Consider the following 26,693-nt stretch of genomic DNA (forward strand, 5'->3'; position numbering starts at 1 on the left):
GTCTAATTATGTATGCATTGCCCATTTTAATAACAAAAAACAAGTGCGATTGAATTGCATCAAGCAGAAAAAGAAGACCTCTTTCTTGCGCTGGATTCTTCCAATAAACTGATGCAGGTTTGGGTATCTTGGCATTTAACAATTCATGTCTCTTTCCACACTCCCTTTTCCTTAGAAAATCAAAATCGGGGGAAAGACTTTCCATATTTTGGAGACAGCCGACCTCTACTGAACGATGCACTCTCTATCCGGTACGTCGCCATCTTTGCGAGTCTTTTCCTTTGCTTTGCCCTTGTCGAGTCTACCCTTGGATCTACCCCTCTTACTATCCTTTTCTTTATCCTTGTGCTTGTCTTTGGACTCTTCTGGCTCTTTCTCAAGTTCGCTAGTGGTCGCGCCATTCGGGTGGTGAATGACCTCGAAATCATCAGGGTCGCTGAATAAATCATCTCGTAATGGTTCTCGGAGAGGCTCCTTGCTGGCCCGCACGAGGCCGCTTAATCGGGACATGGTAAGGCTGATGCGATTCTCGCCCGCCTGACTCTGGGGTCTGCTCTTGCTGCCACTGCTTCGAAATTTGGCGGCAGCGCGGCTCAGACGTTGTGCTGTGGTCTCTTCACCGGGAGCTTCTAATGGTGTGCCAATGGGACTGGGGCCGGCAGATGAATCAATGGCGCAGCTTCCGCGACGAGATACATTGAGAAAACCGTCCTCGTCAGCAAAGCTGCGTCGGGGTGGCCGTTCCAGCTCGGCTGAGAAGCGAACACTAGCATTGGTCGACGGTAACGTGCTGAGGTTATCAAAATAGCTGCTGGCTCTTCTCGAGATCACAGGTCTTTCTGACGCTTGTGAAATCCTGAGCTGAAGTGCCGTGTCGTCATATGATGGGGGTTCGGTCTCATTCTCGTCCGCAGAGCTTGCCGTAACGTCGACAATGGGCACGATTTGATACAGAAGCAGATATGGCATCTCTTCCTTGAGCGATTGCTTGATGTCGTCCACGGGAGTAATGCGGCTCGAGGCTTCCAAGTCGTCAAATTTGACCCACTGCGCCTCCTCGTAATCGGGCGGGGGATCACTATCGTGTTTGCGATTATCCGTCAACAGTTTCGGTGCTACTCTGCAAAAAGAAATGTAATGCCCAGAGTGCAAAGAGTCTCCCCGGTGACAGACAACTGATTGCAGCACCAGTTTGTACTCCTGGCTTAATCCACTCTCTTCCACGTGACGTTCGTCAACAATGAAATGAGGCAGTCTAAGACTATCGGGAATATCGATATAGGTGTTTTGTCGTCTAGGCACACCATTCTCATCAACCATATATCGCTTGAGGCAGATACCGACGACTGGGCGTTGGCTAAAGTGTCGCGCAACCTCGAGATCATTCACTGGGTCCTTGCCTGCAGGGGAGTGCCATGCTACAAAGAGTCAGCAAGGATTCGATGCTAAAAACAGCCCGAGTTGAACTTACGAATGAGCCGGAAGAATTGCCAGGCAGGTATTGTTACTGCCTTGACGACTGACGCAGTTCGTTTGGCTCTCTGAAAAAGTCCTGCGGGTTCTGATTCCGTGGACTTGTCTTTGTTATCAAGGACAACCCGTTGTATGATGCTTTCTGTCCTGCTGCGATTTGGCCGTGTAGGGGATGATGGTCCCTGTGATGTAGATGGTCTGGATGCCGAGTTCTCAGTCCACCTCCGTGCCAAAGGGTTCATGTGCGTTTCGTCGGCTACTTCAGTCTGAGCCGCTGATGGCTTGTCATCTTGTGATTCTTGGTCCTGGTTCTGATTCTCGTCCTCATGGACGAGTCTGATTGTGCTCTTGGGCGTAGAAGGCATATCCGCAGGAGTCGGCGTTTGGGGAATTGGCGTCAACGTAGCTCTTAGACCTCCCTTGCGATCATCTAAGCTGTCACGGTGGACATGGACTTCTGAGTTGAAGTACTCTTCAAGGCAGTCCTCCAAGTCGATCCCCTTTCCATCGGTATCAGGGGGCACAGCGAGATTCAACAGTCTCTCATAGACAACCTTGTGGTCCGCTTCATCGTTCTTGCCTTGGTGAAACAGGTCGACCTGGAGAGGCAGTAGAGGCAACTGGAGGGTTTCGGTAATGAAGGCGAATGCCTCGGACGTGTCCTGTTGTTCTACCAGCCGGGCATCATGCCAACCACAGTCGCCTAACGCCTCCTGAATCAACTCTGTCATGTCGGTATGTATCAGTTTCCCGCTGCGCAGCAGGTTAACCCATAATCTCAGAAGCCCAGCCAGCCTCTTTTGCGGCTCGCCAGAGAGCTCGGTGGTCAGCATGCACTCAAAAGCTTCCAGCTTGGCAAACATGGCAAAGAGCAGAGCGTCGAGGTAACATGTGACCATTCCCCGATTGACTGCTCCTACCATGTGAACATTGGGATCATAGGGAATGATGGTGCCCGAGTATGTCTTCCTCTGGAGTTGCATGATCTCGACAGCCTTGTCCACGTCGCCAGCAGCGAACTGGGAGTGTAGAGCAAATGTGACATGATCCTTGCGCACATTTTCAATGTCGAGTTCGGCAAGTCGCTTGATAACCTCGTCAATCTTGGCCGATTCATCTTGTTGGTTCTCCTTGTCCTTTTCGGCTTGCTTTGCAGTCGGTCGAAAGAGGGCAAAGAAGGCGTCGGGGGCAAAGGGACGGTGCTGTCAAAGAGGCGCGATATTAGCATCCAGTTGCGACCCGATGAAGAGCAAGATCTGAGAGCAATATCACGGATCTATGAGTATGCGTACCTTGTGCGCAGGGTCGGCCGACTTTCCACGACTTTGGGCGTGCTTGTCCCGGCGGGTCAAGAAGCGCTTTGGCACTGCCTTCTTCATGCTGTGTGTGTACCGTACCTCTTTTGAGGTGTGGTGTACGTTTGGCGGGGTTCGATGTCCCTTTTTAGTCGACCTTCTGGCAAGGTGGCGGGGTCAAAGTCTGGATTGTTTTTTTTGGAGTGGGTAATATGCTTCCTGGGTACGTAGTGGTGGTAGTAGATACTGTTGCAACAGGGTTGGCATTCAGATGTTAAAGAATTGTACTGAACAGCTCGTCTTAGGGCTGAAGGAGATGGTATGAGCTGTTGCCACCAGAAATGCGCATCTTATGACGATGTTTTTTTTGAAACAGTCGCCAATTGCAGAAGGTCGAGGAGGCTTCCAGGTTGCGCGCGAACGACGTATGTTGGGGCAGGTGCTTGCTCGTAGGATCATTCATGTAGCCAAGCCTTTTGGTCGGAACAAGCAACGATGGATGAATGGATGCGACCGACAGCGGCGGCAGGGACAGGAAGGACAAACCAAACAGTTTTCAGAAACGCAGAGGAATCGGTCAAAAGGCACCGTAAATTAATGTCTTGGTCGCGGTCGAAAGCGCTCCGTTTTCCGATTACGTATACGGATTTACCCCACAGCTTCCAACGGGGTGGGTTGGGTGGGCAGGTGGGTGTGCCGCTCACTCATCAGCGTTGATGTCTAGGTACTGTACTGCCCCCAAAGGACGGACTTTCAAGGAGATCAGACTCCGAACTCCCAAATGCAAAAACCTACTTCCATTTGTTAGTGTAAAACTAAGCCTTGTACTTCCACCTTTTGAACGTTTGCAGCTACTACATTGATAAAAGCTAACGGTCTATAAATAAACAAAAACTCAGTTTCCCTAACGTGTCTACTACTACTACTACTTGAATCTGGAGTGCCTAAGGTAGGCAGATACCAATCTAGCAAAAAATCGGTCGCTAACAGCAAGCTTCAAGCTATCACCAGGTACAATCAGCAGCTTAAACATTAGGCATCTGCGTACAATAAGCGCCTACAGCTCGCACCACGTGGGATTCAGAACCCTGGCCGCCCAATTACTATATAAATCTTGATGACTATGCCACTGTCCGTCGGGTCTTATTTGATCAGCAGATTGTCCTTTCGTTGATTGGGCACAAGCAAGAAAACAGGCAATCATTAAACAGAGCACTCGGTAAATTCTATTGGTCGGTTATCGTAGATAGGAGGAACTGACCAAGTAAAACAATACCTTGATGCCTTGTCATATTCAAGTGAGCTTGTGAAGCTTTACTTTTCGTTTTAGGAGGCCAGAAATGATAATCCTACCTTGGTCAACAACAAGGCCTGGGTTCAAGAACTTTGTCTCCATTTGCACTTTTTCTTCTGAGCAGCGCCAAGTCCACAAATGTTGCAAAGAAACACTCGGCGTTGCAAACCGAGGTTTTCCCAATGGAGTATATCCGGTATTTGCTTTTGACTCGTGAATGTTTTTTGACCTCACTCATACCATAGCACATCTAGTATATCTTTTTCTTATTGGTCCCATACCAAAAGAAAGACAGAGTATTTTGAATTGCAGGGATCAGCATGCACTCCAGGTTTGTTCTCCAGATTTTTGTAGACCCCGGTTCGGCCCTTTTACTCTTTCCAACCCAGTCAACGCTTGACAACCTGAGGCTTCTCCGTACTTCTCCCCCACAAACTACTACCCAGCAGATAACTAAGCAGTCGGTCATCGTAGTATGTCTTCTCCTGCTGGGGCCGGTTCCCCCGACTCCAGTCGTATTCAATATTCGGTTCGGATTGAATACGAACAGTGGGGTTCCGAGGTCATTGACGTAGCTGCTACCATGGCCGGCAATCTTGCACGGCACCAGGGGCATGCTTGACTCTTGCGCGCCGATCTCTGTGTATTTATATTCGGGCTAGTGGTCAGTAGTGTATGCCCGAGTTTGCTCGTTTCGTCTTGAGACGAGGACATCCTGCAACCCACTGGGGAACAGAGGTTTATAAAGATGCCGTTCACAAATTCATCCATAGCAGCCTTGTTGACCGCCTGGCTGGCTATAGGCACGGTCGCTGTTTCTAGTTGTGGCATCTCGGTCGACGCGAGCCTGTCAGTGTCGACAACAAGCGGCGACTTGACCGGAACCATCAACGCCACCTCCCCAAATGTGCGGCAGTTTCTAGGCATCCCGTACGCCGAGCCCCTGGTGGGAGCCCTGCGCTTTCAACCGCCCGTCCGATACACATCGGACGAGGCCATCAACGCCACCGCTTTTGCCCCGTCGTGTCTGCAGACCATCTCGACAGGCTCTTCCGGTAGTGTCTATGATTTGCTTCCCGAGCTCCTGCTTGGAAGTCCAGTCATAAGCGAAGACTGCCTCTATGCCAATGTCTATGCGCCACTGCACCCGGTTGCCGATAAACTTCCCGTCTTTGTCTGGATCCACGGCGGCGGATTCTCGGCCAATGGTGCCAATGTCCCGTATCAGATCCCGGATCAGTGGATTGAGAGTACACAGGGACACATCGTGGTTACATTGAAGTGAGTCCTCGCCTCTGATAGGGATGGATTTCAGAATGAAGTCAAGTGATCTAACAAGAGACCAAAAAGCTACCGCCTAAACTTTTTCGGCTTCCCCAATGCGGCGGCCCAGCCACTAAATGTAGGACTGTTGGATCAGAGACTGGTGTAAGTACTTTGTATAACTTCCAAAACGTACCAACAACCCAGCTGATACGATGGCTACCCCAAAGTGTCGAATGGACACGCGACAACATTGCCAACTTTGGCGGTGACCCGGACCGCATAGTCCTCTGGGGCCAATCGGCCGGCGCCTGGTCTGTCAACTACTACGGCTACGCCTATCCCGAGGATCCCATTGTGGGCGGGCTCATTGCCGACTCGGGCGGTTCCACCGTCTTCACCACGGACCCCTCGCACTCCAACTTTACATCGGTAGCCGCAGCGGCCGGATGCGGTAACGAGAGTGATGCCGAGGCCGAGCTGGTCTGTATGCAAGGTCTCGACGCGGCGACTCTGCAGGCCGTGTACGCCAACACCACGGGCGTCAGCTTCGGGCCCGGTGTGGACAACCAGACCGTCTTTGCCAATAACACGGAGAGGGCGGCCGCGGGACTCGTGGCCCAGATCCCGGCCATTATTGGCACCAACTCTCGCGAGGGCAGCGGGTTTGTGGCGTTGCCTGCGAATGGCACGGCCCCTAGCGAGGCAGACATTCTTGCGGGAACGACGATTATCGCTTGTCCGACTGTTCAAGAGATCCAGTTAGTGAAGTTTTTTCTGGTGATTTTTGCTGCTTGCTATTTGAGGAATCTTTTTGCTTACATGTTTCTGGTCCTACAGGAATCGACTGTTAGGCGGTCTCACGACGCACCGTTATGAATACACGGGCAATTTCTCAAATATTTCGCCGCTGCCCTGGATCGGCGCTATTCACAGTGGTAGGTGATTGCTGCGTTCATGTCGATGGAATCATATATGGCTGACAAAGGACCTGCAGGTGAACTGCCGCTCATCTTTGGAACACACTTTCAATACAATGGTAACTCGACCGAGTTTGAGTGGCAAGTCAGCTACGCAATGGAAGGTCAGTTCTTTCTTCTCCCCCGTCCTTTATCAAGAATGCATGGGATATGGATAAAATTGTTGACAATGCAATCTTGATGCAGGTCTCTGGCTTTCGTTTGCAGAGGATACGTCCTCTGACCCGACATATGAGTCGTTCACCTGGCCAGAGTACGAGGCGACTACGGAGTCCATGGTTGTATTTGCCAGGGACAACTTGACGACCCAGCTTGATTACGGAAGTACTGTGGATCAGATCTGCAGCTAAGCGTTGTAGAAATTGTTGAAAGGGCTTGAAAGTATGGATCGTTGCCGCGCAGAGCTGCATTTTACCTGATTATTTTAGTATAAATATATAGTGTGTATCTTGCTGCGCGGGTGGTGCCGAGACGTTCCCTGTGAAACAGTATGCTTTCTCTCTTCATGGACTATGAGTATCGCATAGTACTTCATCCTTGTATAGTCTTTTCATAAGTATGCCTTGATGTCTCTGATGAGCACCATTGGAATCAAGTTCTCATTATTCAACTATTGCAAACTCATTAAACTGATTTTCCCAAATTGAGGCTGCATCTCGAAAGGCAGACATGGAACTCTGGCCAGAATCACCACACAGCTGCGCGAGCTCTTCTGCCGACAAGCTCAGATTATTATCAAAAACGGAAACTGATTGAAGATACCCAGACGGGGGTTCTTCAGGGGCCGGTGACTCGTCAAAAGGGGGCATTTGTATCTTTCCAGCAACGCTACGCATATCATCCAGGGAACATCCCGACGCCGACTCAGTCGGTCTGTATGAGGACCGGGTCAGACAGTCAATGGCGGTATGGAACGATTTGCGGCAAAGAGGTCCGTACTTGGAGGAATCTTGCGACGCTGCCAGAAACATGCACGAAGTCGAGTGCATCAACAGTCGGTCGGCCAAGGGCCGCCACAAGAGGCTCGTGTCAAGCATGCCTAGGTAGACATCTACAGATGACATGGCCAATGAGACAATCGTGTGGATGGCTTGGTCCTTGTTGGATTCACCGTCGTAGGAATTGCTCAGATAGCGAATGTGCGCCGACATTCTGATTTGATTCGCGCGGAGCTGCAGCATCGATGTCATGGTGTTTTGGACTTCAACGGGAGGAGTATCTGATACGCTTGCAGGAAACAGTCCCTTGGCGCATATCTTGTCCATCAACTTTTGGGTGCGGTAGTCGTACATTTCAATTTGTTCGTCCATCTCCTGGTTGCTGCCTTGTCGCGCCGCTGCATTGAAGTTGATGACTTCGGTATGAATACGGTTGAGGCCGAGCATTGCCGACATGTATGAGTGTCTATCATTCTATTCAAATCATAAGCTTCCGTTCGCTATTTCATGTGAATACTTTCAGGCAAAAAGAGAAACATACCAAATTCAAAACCTTGGCATCAATATTTTCATAGTGCAAAGCCCAAGGAAGGTCGGCGAAGAAGCTGCATCTTTTATCGAGGTCATAGACGCAAGAGAAGATTTCGCGATTTTGCAGACGCGGTGGTTGGTCAGTGTTTCCGACTGGCTTTTCTGTATGCAAGCCCAATTCCAGACTTGTTCTTGCTGCCAGACCAATCATACGCCATGCTTGAAGAGGCTTGTCTTTGAGAATCAAATATATAGTCTGCAACAGTCTTTAGTCAATCATGCTTGAACTTCGATGCAAGGCTTCAGTGCGAAAGATTTACCAGCAAAGTTGCCATGATGACGTCCTCGACTTGTGCGTGTTCCTCATTCATGGTAAAGTCGGTATTCCACAGTAAATGTGCTTTCAGATCACGACACAAGGGATTATCGTGCTCTCCATCCAGTATCATGGCTATTGAAAACGTTGCTTTCATGAGCTCAACATCGATTAGATCCAAACCCAAGTCCTGGAACTTGTTGCCACCTCCTGGTGGAGTTCGTGCGCTGTAGAGCGCAATGAGTCGCTCCGTGGCTACGCTCAAGTTTATGCATGGATATGCAGAGTAGACATGGTCTTTGAAAAGAGAAAGATACCGAAGAGCCTCGGCCTGACCAAGATGAAGGATTGGCTTAGCAGCTCGGAGTATGTCATCAGCTGGCGCGGGGGCATTGGCGACAACGTCTGTGGCGGGCTTTTCGGCATTTTCCCGACTTGTACATGTCTCGACAAAGCCCTTTTGGTGCAGAAAATCCTGTGCCCGACTCAAGAGAGCAACATAGCCCGGAGTAGGACTGGCCACTGTGGGATTGCGAGAAACAACATGACGAAGTGATCGCTTCAGAGAGCGATTAGGGATTGCTGTCAGATCGTAACTCGAAGCCGAGCTCTCAATTTCATCACACACTTTCCTCATGGTGAGAACCAACTGCCCAAGGTCAGAGCTGCTAGAATTTGACGTTCGTCTTCGCTTTGCTACTCGGCCAGAGGCTGCCGTGTTGTCGGTTGCGGACGACTTCAACGACAACGGTTCTTGATACAAGCAATCAATGTCGAGTTCGACGCAACGGCTACACGGTACCAGTCCGCTGCATTTGACTTTTCTCGTTTTGCACGTCTCGCTTGTAAAGACTTTGGTCAGCAAGAAGTTGCATGCCTTGGCATTACTGTCTAGACTCACCAGGCTTGACGAGTATACTTCTCGCGTCTGTGTCCCGGGCGGCCCTTGCCTGTCTCCAAGTTGAATCTTGCCATAGATCTCTCACGAGCCATTTTCGGAGTCGTCTTTTATTTTGACAATTATTCGCCAAGCTACAAGGTCGCCAGAGACATTAATGTTGACGAGTAGTAGAGAACAAGAATTGAAGAGCGTGCAAGAAACTCTCTTCATCTCCCCTGGTCCTCCTCCCGATACCCGAGCGGAACTGTGGGGATTTTGTCTTATTTAGTGTTCTTGGTGGCTTTGGGTTGTCGTCGCGGGATGTGGTCCCTTCTTGCGGGGTATAAGCCTTACAATCACCTTAGTCTCGCTCGTGTGCCGGCAGTTTCCAGTGGCTACAGGGAGTCCCCAAGGTACCTTACACGGGTAATCCAAAGCCCAGCGATAGGTTGCAAGTCCACAGGCCCCTTACTTTCAGACTAGGGAGCCCATCTAGCCGCTGGCGAGGGATCGACACTACAAGCTCGTCCGCAAATCAGAATCCATCGAAAAGTCCGAAGAACAAAGAGCCGCTGACATAACTATATGGAGCTACCTCGTGTTCTACAGAGGATGTACCGGATATCACCGGGATACTCTGGAGATCAAGTATACACAAGTATTGACCAATTTGATCATATTGGGCGAGTTACAGACATGATTGCCTCTGAAATGAACTTGACGGCATTTGGACTTGAAAATATTTGAGTCGAGACTGTGTATTCCAAGAAATTATATCTACATGTTTACACGCAAAATTCCATCTCATAAAGTGAACTAGTACGCCTTTGCAATTGGCCTATGTAGTCATAAATGCCACTCACCTCAATGAGACCGTGACGTTGCTTACAAGCACAATCATTTACGAAGACATTCTGCTTCGTTTCGTTTTATCCTTCCTTGTCAATGACCTTGACCTGGATCTTCTGCTTGACAAACCAGCCACTGCTTGTCTTCCACTCCGTGTCTCCTGCGGGGACAAAGTCAAATCTTCGCACGAGTTGCGGGAGGAGTTTGGACATTTCGAGCATTGAGATGTTCTTGCCGATGCAGGTTCGCGCGCCGGCTCCAAACTGTAATAGCGTTGTTAGAATGGGGATCATGAAAGTATGAGGGGTTTGAGTATCTCTCTGATTAGAGAGCATGAGACACTTACAGCCAAAAAGTGCTGATCCAAGATGGCAAGCTCTTCTTTTCTTACCAGCCAGCGTTCAGGTCGAAACTCGAGTACGTCTTTACCCCAGATGCTCTCGTCGCTATGAATGGTGTAGGCATTTATACCCACCACAGTCTATACGGAAACTTTTTAGTGAGAACTCCAAAGCCACGGGTCATGGTGTAAATTTCCAGGTCTCTCTTTTTAAACTTACACCTTGGGGGAAATGTCGTCCGGCGAGCTGTGCACCGCCTTCTGGAACCACCCTGCTCAGAATCTGGCCCACGGCCGCGTGCAGTCGCAGGGCCTCCTTGATGGTAGCTTGCAGGTAGGAAAGATTCTGTCCTTGTTGAAAGGTGACGGGATCAGAGAGATTCCCTTCTCGTTGAGCCGTCTCAATCTCGTCGCGAAGCTTTTGTAAGCACTTTGGATTCTTCATGAGGAAGTAGATGATGGCAGTCATGCTGATGCCCGTGGTGTCGGAGCCGGCGCCAATATTGGATCCGAGGACGTTGTTGATGGTGAACTCGTCCACCTTGCCCTCCTTGCTCAGCTCGACGCACTTTTGGAGAAAGTCTTTGCGATCGTCGGGGCCCTCGCCAGCCTCCATTCTCGCACCGATTTCCCTCAGAATTACTCGCTGTGTATCTTTCCAGTGACTCGGGATCGGCAAGACGTTCTGAAGCCAAAGGTACCACGGATGTAGTTCTGGGACCAAGCCCACCATGGAACCATAGGTTATAGACCCGACATGAACGGCGTGGAGGAGCGCGTCTTTATCGTAGCCAGCCTCGACCAGACCAAAGGACCGTCCCAGGGTGATCTCGCCAATGACATCAAAAGCATAGAACTGCATCCACGAAAACAGATCGAACGCACGACCTGTCCGGGCGTGTCCAGCCAACGCATCCATGAATCCCCCATTGACCTTGTCGACAAACGGCTCGTAGGACACCAGGGAGCTCATGGCGTACATGTTCGACGTCTTTCGGCGCTCCAGGGCGTGCTTGGCGTTATTAGTCTCGGAAAAGACGTCGGCGTGGGCCATGTCGGGGGCACCAAAGGGAGAGTAATAGGAAGATTTGCTAAATTTGGAGCCGGCGCCGTATATGGTGCGGATCGCTGTCGGATCGCTGATGCTATATCGGTTCGGTGCCAGCCGGACAATGGGGCCTGAAAGAAATCGTGTCAGTAAGAAGGCGGGCCTCTCGAGATGCACTATGTAAGACTATACCATATTGTCTGTGCAGCGCGACTGTAACATGCTCTAGTTGACCCTCCCAATTCCTGTACACCTCCCACAGACGAGTATATCGGGCAAGCGCTGGTCCTTGAACATCGCGTAGAGGATCCAAGAGGGCTCCGATCACCTTGTACAAGATGAGGAAAGTGACTGATATGCCAAAAAGGATTGGCCATTTGTATGGTGAGGATGTAAGTAACGAAAGCATCGTATGAAATTCTTCAATTCAGAGTATATGGCTTAGTAACAATAACAAGGCAACATAATTTCAACTTTGTGTGTTAGACTTTTGCATCAAGTATTTAGCTATTTGGGAATCCTGCTGCAGCCCTACGAAACGTAAATATTCCCTAGGCTTAGTATCTCTCTTCCGCGGTATTGTATATCCACTGACAAAGAGTGGAACCTTATTATAGTGGCAGTTTGGTCCTGTCCTATGCTGCCTTGCTCTATTTCCGACCATTCCGCGGGACCTACTGCCGCGCTATGACGAACGGCGGAGATTCGCAGATTTAACAATTTACCGACAATCGCAACGAAGTGTTACGAAATGTAGCACGTCTCCCACATTTCTCATTCATGAATAGAGGTAGTATGCTTCGATGGGAAAACGTCGCTAACATTCATAGTTTCTCAGTTAGCTACATCATTTCGATTTGACCAATTTTCGTTGCGTCCCAAACAAAGGCACCTTTCGGATTCTACGGAACATATCCACTCGGGATATCAGATTGGCTCACTGAAGCAAACGAGAACAAAATTCGACGTGCCAATATCTCAAATCTTATGATAACGTAAAGATATATATTCGTTGCAGGGCAATTGAGCTAAAAACTATAGTAAATGAACGCTTGGATCCCCTCGTTTCCCATGTCAAGTGTCAATTGGAGGCAATGACAATTGCTAGAGGGCCGACAGACTCAATCTGAGATTTACGGAAGCTTAGTCAGCTGTGAGTACTTTGTAGTAGGCGTGACATCTTCCACGGGGCTCGTCAACATGGGCAGAGGCGTCTCGGGATGCGGGTTTGGCACCCAGTTTCCATGGACCTGGTTCTTGGTCGGGAAAGGGAGCAGCGCAATCGCCACCGGCTTGGAGAAATCCCGCGTGTCGAGGATCATGAGCTCCCCCTTGGGGGACGAGTCTCGCTGAGTGTAGAAGATGATCCAGCCGTCGCCCTCGTCGCAGTCGGGCCCTCGGGGTATATAGGCCGGCTCCGCGACGCTGCCGTCGCTTGGGGCGCGGAAGACGGCTTGGTCGCCCGTCTCCGTGTCGAGTCGGATGATGGCGTTGAAGCGGGGCTGGATACCCGCTTCCTCGGGCACAAGCATGGCGGTCAAGTAGACAATCTTGGTCTTGCGGCCCGTTCTTCTCTCGTCAAAGATGGGGAAATCAAAAGTGCCCGCGGCCAACGTCTCGGGTGGAGGCACCGCGGTGCCTTCTGGCTGGGAGAGATCAATGGTCCAGCGTTTCCAGTCGCCGCTCGGCCGTCCCTCGGGGCCGGTATAGTCCTTTGGATTCCAAAAGTCAAAGACGTTGAATGAGACAAAATGGCTCTCGAGCTTGAGTAAACCGCCTTCCTCTTCCCACGCGTTACCGCAGTGGATGATTAGGCCGTGCGGGGCAGTATATTTACGGAACTCACCCGCTTTCCAGTCAGGATGACCTGGCGCATTTGCGTAGCGGGGAGCCACGAGGAACTCGGACGGCTGGCCTGGAATGAAATGCCAGTAGTCACCGCCAGCCTTCATCACCTCGTCAGAATTCACACCGAATGGCATATTGGAGAGTATGATCCAGTTGTCTGTGATCCAGCCATCATGTGGCCAGCCAGCCTTGTCCTGCTGAAACCAGTGTTCATTGGAGATGCGTCCCTCGGGATCAATCGAGTAAGTGCAAATGTCCCGAGTACTGAGACCCTTGGCAGAATAGCTCCAAGTGACGAGCTCGTTCTTGTGCGGGTCGACCTTGGGATGGGCCGCAAACGTCTTTGCAGCTACCTGGCCTCCATACGGATCAGCGCCTCTAGTCTCGAGCGTGTCCGGGTCAAGAGCGTAGGGTAATCCCCTCTCCGCCAGGGCGAGGACGTTGCCGCCCCAGTAGATGATATTGGTGTTGCCAGTCGTGTCGTTGGCAAGCCGCACACACGGGTGGTTATCGTAGGGGTTCCTGTAGCGACCAAAAAGACGTCGACCGGCCTTGCGCTCAAGGAGCCATCTCTCCGTGTGGACATATTTGATTTTCATGGACATTTTGCCGTCCTGGATGCGAAAGGCACATACATGCCCGTCGCCGTCGACAAAAGGAATTCCTTCTTGTGGGCAGAAGTGAGGATCGACCAAGATACGGTACCAGGTACCGCTAATGTCCTTGGGGATGTCGCCAAAGACAACCACCTCATCTAATTCGCACTCGAATCGACCTTGGGGGAAGGTATCCATGGGATGGTAATAGTGTTCCCATGGCGAGGTAAGCCCAAAGCGGCGTTCATGCTCGCCTTTTTCCATCGGTACCGTGAGGACGGTCTGCGCTACTTCGGACCCTAGCGTGGCCATGTTGTTCTAGTATTTGAATCTGTACCAAATCTGAAGTATATTGATGTGAATATAAGCGTGTATGATGTGCTTGGACTTCTATTACTTCTATTCTTTCAAGCATTATGAATTAAGAGATAGAAAGCAACGCATATATCTTCGACTGTATGCTATGGTCACAACCATACTCACTGAACCGCGGAAAATACGGAATTGAAGATGCTCCGCGGAAATTCTGCATGCCTCTGAAACTCTTGAAGCAACCTCGCATGTGCAAACGACCGGAATGTGGAGGAAAACGTATCATCTGGGGTAAATCTGGGGTAAGTAGCTTGGCCATTCCACTTTGGTATGAAGCGCGATGCTAGTGGTACATTGAGACAAATACAGAAAGGCGAGAAATTGATCGTGAATTATTAATCTCGGTCATTATTACCGTCGGATCAATGGCGAACGTGAAGGGCTGTCATGATTCTTGATCGTGTATGAATACTTGGCGTGGAGCTTCGCGAGAAGACTGAATAGGCACACATCCACTCCAAAATTAATATCTTCTCCTAGAATGTACTGCAAGTTCTAGTCGCTCATCATGATGCTTAACATTTCATGTCTACATAGCAATCTGTGTTTGTATACAGGGCCGATTTTATAGGCATTGCGCCAGAAAATCTACGCCTTTCTGAATGAGCGCAAAGGCAGCGTCGTCACGCTTAAGTCTGGCATCGAATCCGTGAGCAGCGCCTTCAACAAGATGTAGCTCCGTCTTGATTCCATTCTTCTGCAGCTCCTCATGCGCCCTTTTTGCAAACTTTGCGTCCACCACCACGTCCGCGGTGCCTTGGACAAAGACCGTTGGCGGAAAGTCGGGTCTCTTGAGCAGTTTCTCAGGGTCCACCAGATCGTACTCGTTCTCGGCAATAATCTTATCGAATTGGATGCCCTTTCGAACCGATGTGACGAGATAGGCCCCGCGAGGCGTGCTCAGATCAGGCCCATTGGGACCAAAGGGGGGCGGTGCAGCGACCGGCGGAGGATATTCGTCAAACACCTTTTCGATGAAATCGGCTGGTGGTGGTGCGGATGCATTGGAAGGCGCGGCGCTGACTCCGGTATGATAAAATGGATCGCGGAGGTATTTGAAACCAAACAGATCCAAAATCGCTTTGGGCGGGTGTGTACGAGAAGCCTAGAAACGTGCCCAAGAGGCCTTAATCATGATGATTCTCGCACTGGAATGCTTGTGTGAATCGGCTTACCATTAGCAGTGCTAGACCTCCACCACACGAATGACCGAGAGTGACAATGTTCTTTCCGTTAACCTGGATACCACGATCCCGCTGAAGAAGTGCTGGGAGCTCATTCTGCGCCCATTCGTAGGCGGCCACCGAATCAGCAACTGGGCCGTTCAGCACAGAAATCGTGGGACAAAGACGATAGTCGGAAGCTACGGCAATGAATCCAGCTTCGTGCAAAGCCTCGATATACGCAGCTGGAAGCATGGCCCGACTGCCAACAACATAGCCGCCGCCGTGGAAATACAATGCTGCAGAAATGGGTTAGCACAGTGTTTCTCGAGTAGTAATGTGCAGTGTATAGAGGGTCTTTTCTAACCGATTCCCTTGATTGAGCTGATATCCTTGGGCAGGTGCACAGTAGCTGTCAGATTTACTGCCTGGCTCTCGTAGTTGGCGACCTTGAAGACGTAGTCGATGCTCGCCATTTTGTTTTTCTTCGAATACTGTTGACCAGTGATGTTTTCATTCAATAAGAAAGGGATTTTTTTTAGTCAATGCAATGTTATGTTGACGAAATGCAGAATGATGCTGACGCAATCGTTGCTACTTTCGGTACTGGTGCTCGGGCGCATATCAGAAATGCACTTATAGCTGTTGTGAGACATACATACCTACAGGCGCTATAGTAATAGTGACTGCAGGGATCCTTGATTCCGCGGAACCAGTACGTTGGGCCCTGCTATGATTACCATCATCTGCCTTCCCCAATATAGCACTAAGTCTAGTCACGTCACAAATGGGGGATGTTCGGAATCGCTGGTGGAGCGACTCTATATGACGGATATAATTGCCGCTATTGGGAGCCGGGGGCCCCATCCTTTTCCCCGCAAGGTACTTGTCAAGCTGATTTCGTGGCCATCCTGCTGGATACAAGGAGAGTCATCCTGTTGATAAATCGTGTAAGAGACGAAGGAAAGATTGCTCTGAAACTTTGTGTGCTCAAACTTAGACGATATTGTTTTTAATCTACTGAGAAAGATGTGAGAGAAGCATATCTCGATTGCCACCAGCTACATGCTAACAATAGCCACAGGGGGGAGTATACAGCATCATCTGCCTTTTTCGAGGCACTATGGGATGTATGTTACCGTTCAAAATTGTTCAGGATATTCGAGGTTGAGATGGCTTACTAGGATACAGGCCGGTGTACGATACTGTTTTGTAAATCTGGGGTCAGATCATCCCAGTATGATAGAGGCCATGGTCAAAGGACAGAAGGAGAGACGAGACAGCTTTCCTAAATTTATCACTTGCCCGAGCGAGATGGTGGCCTTGTCAATGGCAGATGGCTACGCTCGTGTCACTGGACAACCTCAGGCGGTCATTGTGCACGTGGACGTCGGCACTCAGGCACTGGGGTGCGCCGTTCACAATGCCAGCGTCGGACGCGCGCCCGTACTCATCTTTGCCGGTCTGTCCCCAGTCACGTTGGAAGGCGAATACCGAGGCAGTCGGACCGAGTTCATCCACTGGTTGCAAGACGTCCCGGACCAGAAAGCCATTGTTTCGCAGTATTGCCGCTACTCTGCCGAGTTGAAAAAGGGCAAGAACATTAAGCAGATGGTGAACCGGGCCTTGAGCTTTGCCACGAGTGAGCCTCGAGGTCCCGTCTACTTGCAAGGGGCGCGCGAAGTCATGGAGGAGGTCATAGAACCGTACAAGATTCGGCAAGAGTTCTGGACACCCGTCGAGCTCGGCGGTCTCATGCCCAAGCAACTGGATCTTATTGCTCAGTCCTTGGTTTATGCTCGGGAGCCTCTCATCATCACGGGGTATAGCGGGCGCAATACCGAGGTGGTGCCTTTGCTTACGGAGCTGGCAAACATTGTCAAGGGTTTACGTGTGCTCGATACCATGGGCTCGGACCTCTCTTTCCCTGCGGACCACCCCGGCTGGCTGAGTGTCAGGTACGGATCCGACGATGCGATTCGCACGGCCGATGTGATACTGGTCGTCGATTGTGATGTGCCGTGGATCTACACTCAGTGTAGACCAGCGGAAGATTGCAAAATCATTCACTTTGATGTGGACCCTCTGAAACAACAAATGCCTCTCTTCTACATTGATGCGATACTGCGTTGTCGCGTCAATACTGCATTTGCTCTCAGCCAGATTGTCAATTATTTGAAAACCGACTTATGGAGTCAAATCAGCGCCAATCAGGAGCAATTTGACAATCGAGGGTCTTCATTACAAGCATCATACAAACAAAAGTTGAAGACAATCGCCTCGCAAGCCGAGCCAAACTCGGACGGCTCGCTCGGATGTGGCTACCTGATCTCGCAACTCCGGAAGGCGTGCCCTGCAGACACCACTTGGGTCATTGAAGTCGTCACCAATACATTTACTGTGGCTGATCAGCTCCAGGCAACATTGCCTGGCAGTATCTTCAGTTCCGGTGCCGGTGGCCTCGGTTGGTCGGGCGGAGCGGCTCTAGGTGTCAAGATGGCCATTGAGGACCGCAGCGGAGGCAAAGGGAAGTTTGTGTGCCAAATCATTGGTGATGGTTGCTTTCTCTTCTCCGTTCCATCCAGCGTGTACTGGATTGGGCAGAAATACGGGATCCCAGTACTGACTATCGTGTTGAACAACAATGGTAGGTCAAAGTTGACAATTTCATCCATCAAGTAGAATTATGGAAAAGATCATGAGCTGACAGGCTGTCATTAACTCTTATAGGCTGGAACGCGCCGCGCAAGTCTCTCCTCCTTGTCCATCCCGATGGACTAGGATCCAAGGTCAGCAACGAAGAGCTCAACATCTCATTTACGCCCAATCCCGAATACGCTACCATTGCCAAAGGTGCTTCGGGCGGGAAGTGCTGGGCAGAGCGAGCCGAAACCGTGGACGAACTGACACGATTGCTGCCAGAGGCTGTGAAGGCTGTTCAAGGTGGCGTTTCCGCGATCTTGGATGCTCGTATAGTATAGTCTGCGTAGTAACAAAATTCATGGGCCGTTCATTGAATGAAGATCTACTCCTAATGACTGAATAAAGTTATTGCTTGTTGAGATCACGACGAAGCATGAAAATCATGCACTGCTAGTTCAGTGCGAATAACCACGGTATCCCACCATTACTGACTCAATTCTGGTTGGCAATGTAGAATACTTAGACCTTTAAATGCCCGACTTCTTTCATGTTTCTCATCAAGTACATCATCCTCGTGTAATCACTTTCTGTCTGGCTCAACTTGGCTCTTCGAAGCAACCTCTTTTTGTTGTGACATTGAGTTAGAAATACAGAGGTAGAATCGGACTGGTACAATGACAATATTCGCGCAAAGTGTGTAGCAGCAGGAAAAACCCTTGACAACACAAAGGACAAATTGTATCTGTCTTGGCCCCGGGTCTGCATCTATGAAAGGCCATCTTTGCCGATATCCTTTGTGCTGCCGATTTACCTCTACGAGACCTAAAAAGGCCTATCATATTGGGCATGATCTCCGCGGGACCTCTACCGGGAACCTCTACCGCATCGTTTTGTTTCTAATAGTGACCATAGGACTTCCCAGAACCACCTTAACCTCCGCGGAACCTAGTCCAGCCTGGCCATGGCGGAATTGATGGCGTAGTGGATCCCGGTCCTGATTCACCGGAACCACCCCCGAGCTCCGCGGAAGCCCATACGGTCAGGTGGACGGTCATGGACAGGATGTCTGCAGTGTCGCTCAGAGAACAGAAACACCTCATGAAAGTAACAGTAACAAACGAAGGGTTTTACAAAAAGATATTAAATGCCATTCACGCATTACAGTATGCCACCTCTGGACTAGAGCATAGAGTTAATTGAACCTTCCCAAGGGCATATGTAAACGTGTGCCTTTTGTATTAGAACCAATCATTATCAACCAGATCGGCACACACTTGACACCATGAGCGGACCAAAGCTTGAGCATGGGGGATTCCCCATCCCATGGACTCCTACCGTCCGACCCGAAGACGAGACAAATATGTATCCATACAGGAAGCAGGTTCCGAGTACCAGAAACCTACCTGTCGGCTGGACGTTTGCACCGGGCAGACGACCTTTTCACCAAGAAACCGTATTCGATGAAGCGGTTGAGATACCAATGCGAGACGGAGCAAAGGTTCGTCAAAATCAAGTTATTTCTACAAGGGCAAAGGCTAATCTGAGGGCTCGAAGATTTACTGTGACATATTCAGACCCGTTACGGACGAAAAGGTCCCTGCTATACTGGCAGTAAGCCCGTATGGCAAAAATGGACATGGTCGGTAATCAAGTGCTATTGATAGTTTGATATACAAGTCTAACTATGGTATCGTCGCAAAGGCTTCCGTATCTTTGACAACATTCCGTTTCGACTTGGACTACCAGAGAGTGCCACCTCTGGGCTAGAAAAGTTTGAAGGGTGAGGATTCCAATTTCGGGTAATGAAGTTGCTCTTGCTAATCAGGGCGCATCTGCAGCCCTGACCCTGTTGAATGGTGCCCTCGAGGATATGCCATTGTCAACGTAGACATCCGAGGTTCCTGGGATAGTGAAGGTAACCTCTATATCGAAGGAAGTCAAATGGGTAAGTACGCTCCTGATCCAAAGTTGTACCGTCGACGAAGATTGATTGACAAAAGTCAGGTATCGATGGCTACGACACGGTCGAATTCATTGCAGCACAGCCATGGTGCAATGGTGCTGTCAGCATGTGTGGAAATTCCTGGCTAGCAACAGAGCAGTGGGCGACTGCCATCCAAAAGCCGCCTTCGCTCAAGTGTATTGCACCTTGGGAGGCGTTTACAGACAAGTATCGCGACCTCATTTGCCGTGGCGGTGTCCCCAAGACGAATTTCGCTTCATTCATCTTCAATAAGACGATTCGTGGCAGAAACCTCCGGGAAGACATTGGTGCGGCGCTCACCGAGTGGCCCCTGTTCAATGGCTACTGGGAGGACAAGGTTTACGACACCAAAGATCTCACCTTGCCTATATATGCGCTCGTGAGCTACTCATCGGGCAACCACGGCTCCGGGACCGTGCGAGGCTTCAATAGGGCAGCCTCCAAGGACAAGTGGATTCGCTTTCATCCGACTCAGGAGTGGTTTGACCTTTACACTCCGCGATACATCGATGACCTGCAGCGTTTCTATGATCGGTATTTGAAGAACATTGACAATGGGTGGGAGCAGACCCCTAAAGCCAGGGTGTCCATTCTCACTTATGGAAACCGTTTCGAGCCTGTATGAGACCATATGGTTCAAGTGCTTTTATTAGATACACCGACTAACTGGGTATATTAGGGTCCAATGTGGGACGTCCCTTTCGCTGACTATCCCGTCCCCTCGACGGAATATCGTGCACTCTACCTTCAAGATGCCGGAAAACTGGCTACTTCATCGCAAGCCAAGGAGAGCTCCGTCGCACATTATGCAGACAGCTACCAGGCCAAGCCATCTGAATTTCAATTGACATTTGACAAAGCTACAACCCTTGTTGGCCATTCCAAAGCAGTGTTGTGGATGTCCTGCAGAGACAAGGACGACATGGACGTCTATGTCTCCATCCGCAAGCTGAGCACGAGTGGCGAGGTGCTCGAACACGTCAATGTTCCGTGGGAAAAGTTGCCCGAAGGCGTCAACACTCAATACGACGTTCCCATGGCGCAGACAGTCAAGGTGAGTCAGATGCACACAATACCGATGATAGATCATTGAAGGCGAACTATTCCTAACATGCCGAATAAACAGTACACCGGACCGACTGGCATCCTTCGGGCCTCACACCGAGCCCAGATTCCAGAACGAAGCACTCCCATGATCCCGTACCACCCACACGATAGGGAGGAGAAAGTTACGCCGGGTGATGTTGTCAAGCTGGAGATCTCGCTCTGGCCCATGGGCATCCACTTTGAAGCTGGGGAGAGCCTGCTATTCCGTATTCAGGGCTTTATTGACACGAGCTCTGATTTCCCGAGTCACATTGACAAGAAGCTCGATAATCTGAACGAGGGTCAGCATATTATCCATTTTGGTGGCAAGTATGATTCGAGCATCATTGTGCCTGTTGTTCCATTGCCATCTCAATAGATTGAAGCTAGTATAGTATTAGCAGCGTATCTGCTTCTATGTAGATGAACTTTTTGGATTCATGATGCTTTAAGTCGCATGAATAGTGTGCAATCTATGCGTTTCAGCAGATACAAGCCATCAAACCTCAATCGATAGGCATAATTCGACTCTGAATATTCACAACACTGTGGACTACGTAGTTTTCTCCTCTTCAAAATGTATATTCACATAGGGCATGCTGGCCAGAGAGTAGTCTTTTGTGATAGGCAACTCCAAAACAGTCTGTCCGTCGCGGTTAATCAGGCTTGAGACTCAACTGCAAATGAGGGAACAACCAACGTAGTTTAGTGACGATAATGGGTGAACAATGCGAACAAATCTGAATAACGCAGACATAAGCGAATATGAGTTCCAAAAAAACAGAGATTTGGTCGCAATATACCAGTATTTTATTTTGGCTGATGATACAGAGTAGTTGGGTCGTGCATATATAAAATTGGTGTACACCCTGAAAGAAAGTTGGAGCACTAATGTGGCGGGTACAGGGGTGTAGTTACCATATGGGGGTTGCTTTAGGTAGATCAGACTCAAGGCACGGGCCAGATGGACTAGCTAGGTCGGACTTTCAGAGCCTCCGGTTGGCAGGAAAATTCCCTGGAGCTCGCGTACGGGGATAGCTTCAAGTGAGCGTTGGGTTGATTGGCAGCGAAGAAGGGAGTACATCCAGGTCCCGGTCGCCACTAATCCTACAGATCGCAACCATGGCATCGTTACGGGAGGTTCCTCGCGCGGCGAGGCACATGTTAAAGACTTCGTCGCTACAGTCTTCCACGACCACATTCCGGAGATGCGCATCGACCGAGGCCGCGTCTGCCAATTCGGCGCCTGCTGTGTTGGATGTCGAGACTGAGTCTGGTCTCTCAGCACCGATTGTGCAGAGAAGTGAAATCAAGATCCAAGATCCGAGGAAACGAGCAAGTCGGAGAGAAATGGAGCTGCCGCATTCAAGGTCAATTCTGCCTGCCATGAACTATCATTAGCACCAGGTCAATATCTAACTAAGACCTCACATGCAGATACCGGTATCATCCGCCCAAGTACTACAGAGGTCCTCTGCACCCAGTCCAGCCGCCGCCGTCCTCCGACCCCGTGGCCCGCGACTTCGTACCGGGACCCTTCAACCTCCCGCGTCTCAAGCAGACGTTGCACAGCACTGTCGCATCAGACCTCATGACACTAGCATACCAGCACAAGATCCCCGGTACGCCCGACAAGCCGGAGCGGATACGATTGCGAAGCTGGGGCGACGAGAGCCCGTACATGGAGAACCGACCAAAGCGCGGGCCACGTGGTGCCGACGTGCTGCTACCGCTGGAGCAGAAGATTACGTACCGCAACGTTCCCGAAATCAAGTGCATCCACATTGCGTCGTTCATGCCGCAGGCCAAGAAGAGCCAGGACTACGTGACGGTGGCCAAGGCCGTGATACAGAGCATCACGGGAGTGCGGCCCCAGGCTACGCACGTCCAGCACAGTGTCGCGCAGTGGCAGATTGTCAAGGGCGACCGCGCCGGTGTCAAGGCCACCATCCACGGTCACCAGGCCTACGAGTTCCTCGACAAGATGATCCACCTCGTCTTCCCCAAGATCAAGGAGTGGAAGGGTGTTGCTGGTTCCACAGGAGACGGCGCCGGAAATCTGGCTTGGGGTTTCCAGCCTAGCCAAATGATGTTCTTTCCCGAAGTCGAGGCCAACTATTCCCTTTACCCTGCAAAGGTAGGTGTTTGTATATGATACACGTGGGCGTATGTATGCTGACTGAATTATCTAGATGATCCCCGGTTGCCGAATCTTTGTCGAGACCACAGCCAAGTCTGACAGACACGCCCGCCTGCTGCTTCAATCATTAGGCGTACCTTTCCACGGCAAGCTGATTGATTAAAAGGGAACTCGATAGTCGTATCAGGAAGGAAATGTGTACATGAACCATCATATAAAGCAAACCATGTGTAGAGTGTAATATATCTGTATCACCAATGACGGTCAAAACAATTCTTGCTCTTGGTATCTTTTTGTCATTGCAGGTATCTTTTGCCAATGCGGCTATGCCAGCAAGGCCTCTCTATTTATGAGAAGGTAAAAACATATATCCGCCCAACGCCAAAATATGCCAGTCGTGATGAAGTCTTCCTTTTTGCCCATGTCATTTCATTTCGAGTCGTGCTTTTCTATTTCTACGCACTCGCGACCTTTTCCCTCAGGCCGTTGATGACAACATCGACGGCATCCATATTTGCAGCGTCGACCTTGTCCGCCTCTTTACCTTCTCTCTTGGCCAGCTCCTTGCTCACAACGTCCATGGCGGGCTGGTAGTTTCTGCATGCCGAGCTAACCGCATAGACGGCCTTTCTCCTGACGTCCTTCTTCTCAGGCTCCGCAGCGGCATCCACGGCTTGATCGCCCTTGGCGACGCGCTCGCCCAGGACCATGGCAACCAGCTTCTCGAGGCCGCCGAGGGCGACGAGGCGCTCCTGGGAGGGCTCGTTGTTCTGGACGGCAGTACCGACGACCCAGGCGGCCATGCGGCGGATCTCGTCCTCGTCGTGGGCGAGCAGCTCGAGCAGCGGGGTCCAGAGCCCGAGCTTGGAAAGCAGGTTGGCATTGTCGAGCGACTCAATGAGCTGCTCCAGGTTGTCCAGCGCCGTCAGCTTGGACTCGAGGGTGATCTCGGGGTCGGGCGACATGACGTTCTCCATGGCGGCCACCATGAGGTCGGCGTCCGAGGGCCCGCCCAGCAGCGCGGCAATGGCGTCGGCGTTGGGCGATCGTACTGGTGCCGAGTCGGTCGTGTTGTCTTCTTTTTGTGTAGAGGCGTTGATGCTCCATTTCAGGAGATCGTTGAGGCGCTTGTCTTCCATTGTGGGAAATGTGATTGTGAAATTTGTAAACTCGTCTTTTTTTGAGTTGGAATTTTTGTTTCAGGTTGCTTTACGTCGTCGCCGAGACTTGTATATGAAGCTTCTTCGAATGTGCAGAAATCGTAGGTGGGGTGTGGTTTTGGTCCTACGAATTGTTTTGAATCGCGACTTTTCGTCACAGTTTGTGGTTGTTGGTTTTATCTTGTTTAATGACAAGATGAATTATATCAGAATAAGTTCGAATGCTCAAGTTTTGTTGTTCCAACCGACTTTTGCGCATCGACTTCTAGATGTTTTCCAACGTCATATCCAGAATGTTCGCGAACATTCCTACAGAAAAAGCATATCGATAAGGTACCTGACACAGGCTGAGAGTGTGTGCAGGACCTGACCTGGGTCCAACTCCAGAGAGTCGGCTAGCGCCAGATCACGTGTAGCTTAATTGCACCCTGGATTTCCGTTGAGCTTCCATCATCCAGGGTGCAATTGAACATGCAATCTTAAGAGTTGCAAATGAGAAGCCAGGGCTGATTGATATTGGCAGTAGTAGTCACATACATCTCCATACACGGATCGTTTCCGGCAGCCACTGGACCTAGGAGTATCATCGTGACATTTGACAAAAGCCCTCGACTATTGACTTAATTCGCGAGTCGTGCCGTACATATTATCAGCTTGAAGCTTTTGCCCCACCAAGACTGCCCCTCGTTGCCGCTTTAAGAAATTGGTTGAGCGACAACCTGGGAAGCTTTAGAATACGATGCTTGCTGCCTTGCTACGTACTTGGTACTATCGTGACGGGAGAGGCGGAGGCGCCATTATGTGCTCGACTAAGCATGACATCTGGGTTGGAACTTTGACATGAAACCGCTTCATGAATTTAGCATCTGAGACAGTTTGTCATGTCTTTATTAGTATAGGCTGCAGTCTTGAAAGACCGGCAGCCTTGTGAAGAACGTCGGTTGGTGCTTGATAAATGTCTGCCTTATTGAATCATTGCTGCAACATGGATCGTCAAACGGATGGTCATTTTAGAGATAGCATAGCTAATATTGCGACAATGGGTTCGGAACGATCCACTGGCCGGGAACACCGCTGTAGTACTACTGGAGGTAGTTATGGTAGCCCGTCTGCTTGTGAACAGGCTCCCGTATTATGGATGCGATCTCCCGTCAGCATAGCCCTTGCATACGCCATGATGTCGCCCCCAACTTGCAAACCGTCAGGCTCAAACTGTCAGTTTGGCGATGCCTGCTTGGCGGTGCAAGTTTTCCTACGATTCCAAAATCAGCATGACATACGTAACCATACAGCAAAAGCCACAAGATCAGACGTTGCCTATTGGTTCAATCCGTCAGCCCTTAGGGCAAACCGGACTGGGATCAGACGAATCAGAATTGGAGTATAGCCTCAGTATTCACGACTCCCGTCTAATCTCGCGCATATAGCAAGGTTTTAGAGGGTTGGGTTGAAGGCTATCGGACAGGCATACGACTTTTTGGCAGAAGATCAAAGCCTGCGCAACTGTGGGGTTTTCCCACGATGCTATGGAAATCATGGCCGCCTAATAGTCGTCGTCGTAATACAACTTGCCTTCTTCTTATGGTTCTCTCGGTTGATCCATAGATGTTCCAGACTGAAGACAAGGCAAACATGCATAGAAAGCTCGAAATCTGGAGCCTGAAAGGAGCGGTGCGTGTTGAATTCAGTCACGATGATAGTAGATGACGACAACTCCTCAGCTCGCAAAGAGCGAGCTGTAATAGGAGTGACAGAGAATGGTAATATATCGATACTTGTAGATCGTCATACAGTAAGTCAAAGGGTAGTAGGAATGAGGATTCACTCTCCGCCTTGGGCTGATGCTGGCCAGGTCAACGAGAGCTCATTCCAACGTGGGCAGCACTGGCCACATTCCACTCGGCCAGCAATCATTTCGTTCCATCTGGCTTGTTGCTCACTCAAATCACTTTCTCTTATTCCGTTGGCTGGGTACCCTTCCTATTGGGCAGGTAAAAGCGGCAAGACATGCCACCAAAAGAATTCCAGCTTTTTTTAGGGGGTAAGAATGGCGCTAAAGGGGGGCAACTGGGGTCAGGTTGAGGGGTTCTAGATATTCGAATGTTCCACGGTCTTGGCTTCGGTGCATCGTTTAATAAGGCAGACAGATAGACAGATGGAGCACAGGCAAAGAAGAAGAAGAAGAAGAGAAGGGGGGGAAAGGTTCTTTTTTAGGGGGTGTGTCCAGGCTTGGGTCGCTCCTTTGTGCAATTCCGGGATTGAATCCACAACTGTGATTCGATTACATAGGTGGGCAAGAAAGGGAAAGGAAAGGCGGGCGCCCACTGACTGACGGGGACAGCCCACTTGGCCTGCACCGCACCCGATTGCACTGCACGCACGCACTGGCGGGCACTGGGCCGGCACTCCTTGGACTGACTGGGACCTAGCGACTGGAGCTGGGCCTTTCCCTTTTTCCCACCTCTTCCCTCCTCCACCGCATCAACCATCACTC

At 50.3% G+C, this 26,693-nt stretch overlaps 10 protein-coding genes across 10 annotated transcripts; 4 read left to right on the forward strand and 6 right to left on the reverse strand.

The window, feature by feature from the left end:
• Nucleotides 1–225: 225 nt before the first annotated feature.
• Nucleotides 226–2,852, reverse strand: PFICI_07732 (uncharacterized protein; the record flags this gene model as incomplete). The annotated part of the gene is made up of 3 exons (XM_007836313.1): nucleotides 226–1,418; nucleotides 1,472–2,675; nucleotides 2,766–2,852. 3 exons carry the CDS (start codon nucleotides 2,850–2,852, stop codon nucleotides 226–228), a joined length of 2,484 nt encoding a protein of 827 aa, XP_007834504.1.
• Nucleotides 2,853–4,810: 1,958 nt separating this feature from the next.
• On the forward strand, nucleotides 4,811–6,655 carry PFICI_07733 (uncharacterized protein; the record flags this gene model as incomplete). The annotated part of the gene is made up of 6 exons (XM_007836314.1): nucleotides 4,811–5,343; nucleotides 5,413–5,490; nucleotides 5,556–6,086; nucleotides 6,166–6,263; nucleotides 6,323–6,409; nucleotides 6,492–6,655. The coding sequence occupies 6 exons, from the start codon at nucleotides 4,811–4,813 to the stop codon at nucleotides 6,653–6,655; spliced, it is 1,491 nt and encodes a 496-aa protein (XP_007834505.1).
• Nucleotides 6,656–6,907: 252 nt separating this feature from the next.
• PFICI_07734 (uncharacterized protein) lies at nucleotides 6,908–9,083 on the reverse strand (the record flags this gene model as incomplete). Its single annotated transcript, XM_007836315.1, has 4 exons — nucleotides 6,908–7,717; nucleotides 7,785–8,030; nucleotides 8,095–8,932; nucleotides 8,992–9,083. The coding sequence occupies 4 exons, from the start codon at nucleotides 9,081–9,083 to the stop codon at nucleotides 6,908–6,910; spliced, it is 1,986 nt and encodes a 661-aa protein (XP_007834506.1).
• Nucleotides 9,084–9,899: 816 nt separating this feature from the next.
• On the reverse strand, nucleotides 9,900–11,616 carry PFICI_07735 (uncharacterized protein; the record flags this gene model as incomplete). The annotated part of the gene is made up of 4 exons (XM_007836316.1): nucleotides 9,900–10,082; nucleotides 10,166–10,300; nucleotides 10,380–11,338; nucleotides 11,400–11,616. 4 exons carry the CDS (start codon nucleotides 11,614–11,616, stop codon nucleotides 9,900–9,902), a joined length of 1,494 nt encoding a protein of 497 aa, XP_007834507.1.
• Nucleotides 11,617–12,340: 724 nt separating this feature from the next.
• Nucleotides 12,341–13,963, reverse strand: PFICI_07736 (uncharacterized protein; the record flags this gene model as incomplete). The annotated part of the gene is made up of 1 exon (XM_007836317.1): nucleotides 12,341–13,963. The coding sequence occupies one exon, from the start codon at nucleotides 13,961–13,963 to the stop codon at nucleotides 12,341–12,343; it is 1,623 nt and encodes a 540-aa protein (XP_007834508.1).
• A 625-nt stretch (nucleotides 13,964–14,588) lies between these two features.
• On the reverse strand, nucleotides 14,589–15,662 carry PFICI_07737 (uncharacterized protein; the record flags this gene model as incomplete). The annotated part of the gene is made up of 3 exons (XM_007836318.1): nucleotides 14,589–15,128; nucleotides 15,199–15,485; nucleotides 15,554–15,662. 3 exons carry the CDS (start codon nucleotides 15,660–15,662, stop codon nucleotides 14,589–14,591), a joined length of 936 nt encoding a protein of 311 aa, XP_007834509.1.
• A 763-nt stretch (nucleotides 15,663–16,425) lies between these two features.
• On the forward strand, nucleotides 16,426–18,167 carry PFICI_07738 (uncharacterized protein; the record flags this gene model as incomplete). The annotated part of the gene is made up of 2 exons (XM_007836319.1): nucleotides 16,426–17,833; nucleotides 17,917–18,167. The coding sequence occupies 2 exons, from the start codon at nucleotides 16,426–16,428 to the stop codon at nucleotides 18,165–18,167; spliced, it is 1,659 nt and encodes a 552-aa protein (XP_007834510.1).
• A 944-nt stretch (nucleotides 18,168–19,111) lies between these two features.
• On the forward strand, nucleotides 19,112–21,278 carry PFICI_07739 (uncharacterized protein; the record flags this gene model as incomplete). Its single annotated transcript, XM_007836320.1, has 7 exons — nucleotides 19,112–19,327; nucleotides 19,384–19,468; nucleotides 19,531–19,609; nucleotides 19,668–19,774; nucleotides 19,834–20,432; nucleotides 20,493–20,867; nucleotides 20,940–21,278. 7 exons carry the CDS (start codon nucleotides 19,112–19,114, stop codon nucleotides 21,276–21,278), a joined length of 1,800 nt encoding a protein of 599 aa, XP_007834511.1.
• A 743-nt stretch (nucleotides 21,279–22,021) lies between these two features.
• Nucleotides 22,022–23,202, forward strand: PFICI_07740 (uncharacterized protein; the record flags this gene model as incomplete). Its single annotated transcript, XM_007836321.1, has 3 exons — nucleotides 22,022–22,269; nucleotides 22,337–23,036; nucleotides 23,092–23,202. 3 exons carry the CDS (start codon nucleotides 22,022–22,024, stop codon nucleotides 23,200–23,202), a joined length of 1,059 nt encoding a protein of 352 aa, XP_007834512.1.
• A 292-nt stretch (nucleotides 23,203–23,494) lies between these two features.
• Nucleotides 23,495–24,178, reverse strand: PFICI_07741 (Hsp70 nucleotide exchange factor; the record flags this gene model as incomplete). The annotated part of the gene is made up of 1 exon (XM_007836322.1): nucleotides 23,495–24,178. One exon carries the CDS (start codon nucleotides 24,176–24,178, stop codon nucleotides 23,495–23,497), a length of 684 nt encoding a protein of 227 aa, XP_007834513.1.
• Nucleotides 24,179–26,693: the final 2,515 nt, after the last annotated feature.

Source organism: Pestalotiopsis fici (genome assembly GCF_000516985.1).
Source record: "Pestalotiopsis fici W106-1 unplaced genomic scaffold PFICI_Scf_5, whole genome shotgun sequence".
Classification (NCBI taxonomy): domain Eukaryota; kingdom Fungi; phylum Ascomycota; class Sordariomycetes; order Amphisphaeriales; family Sporocadaceae; genus Pestalotiopsis; species Pestalotiopsis fici.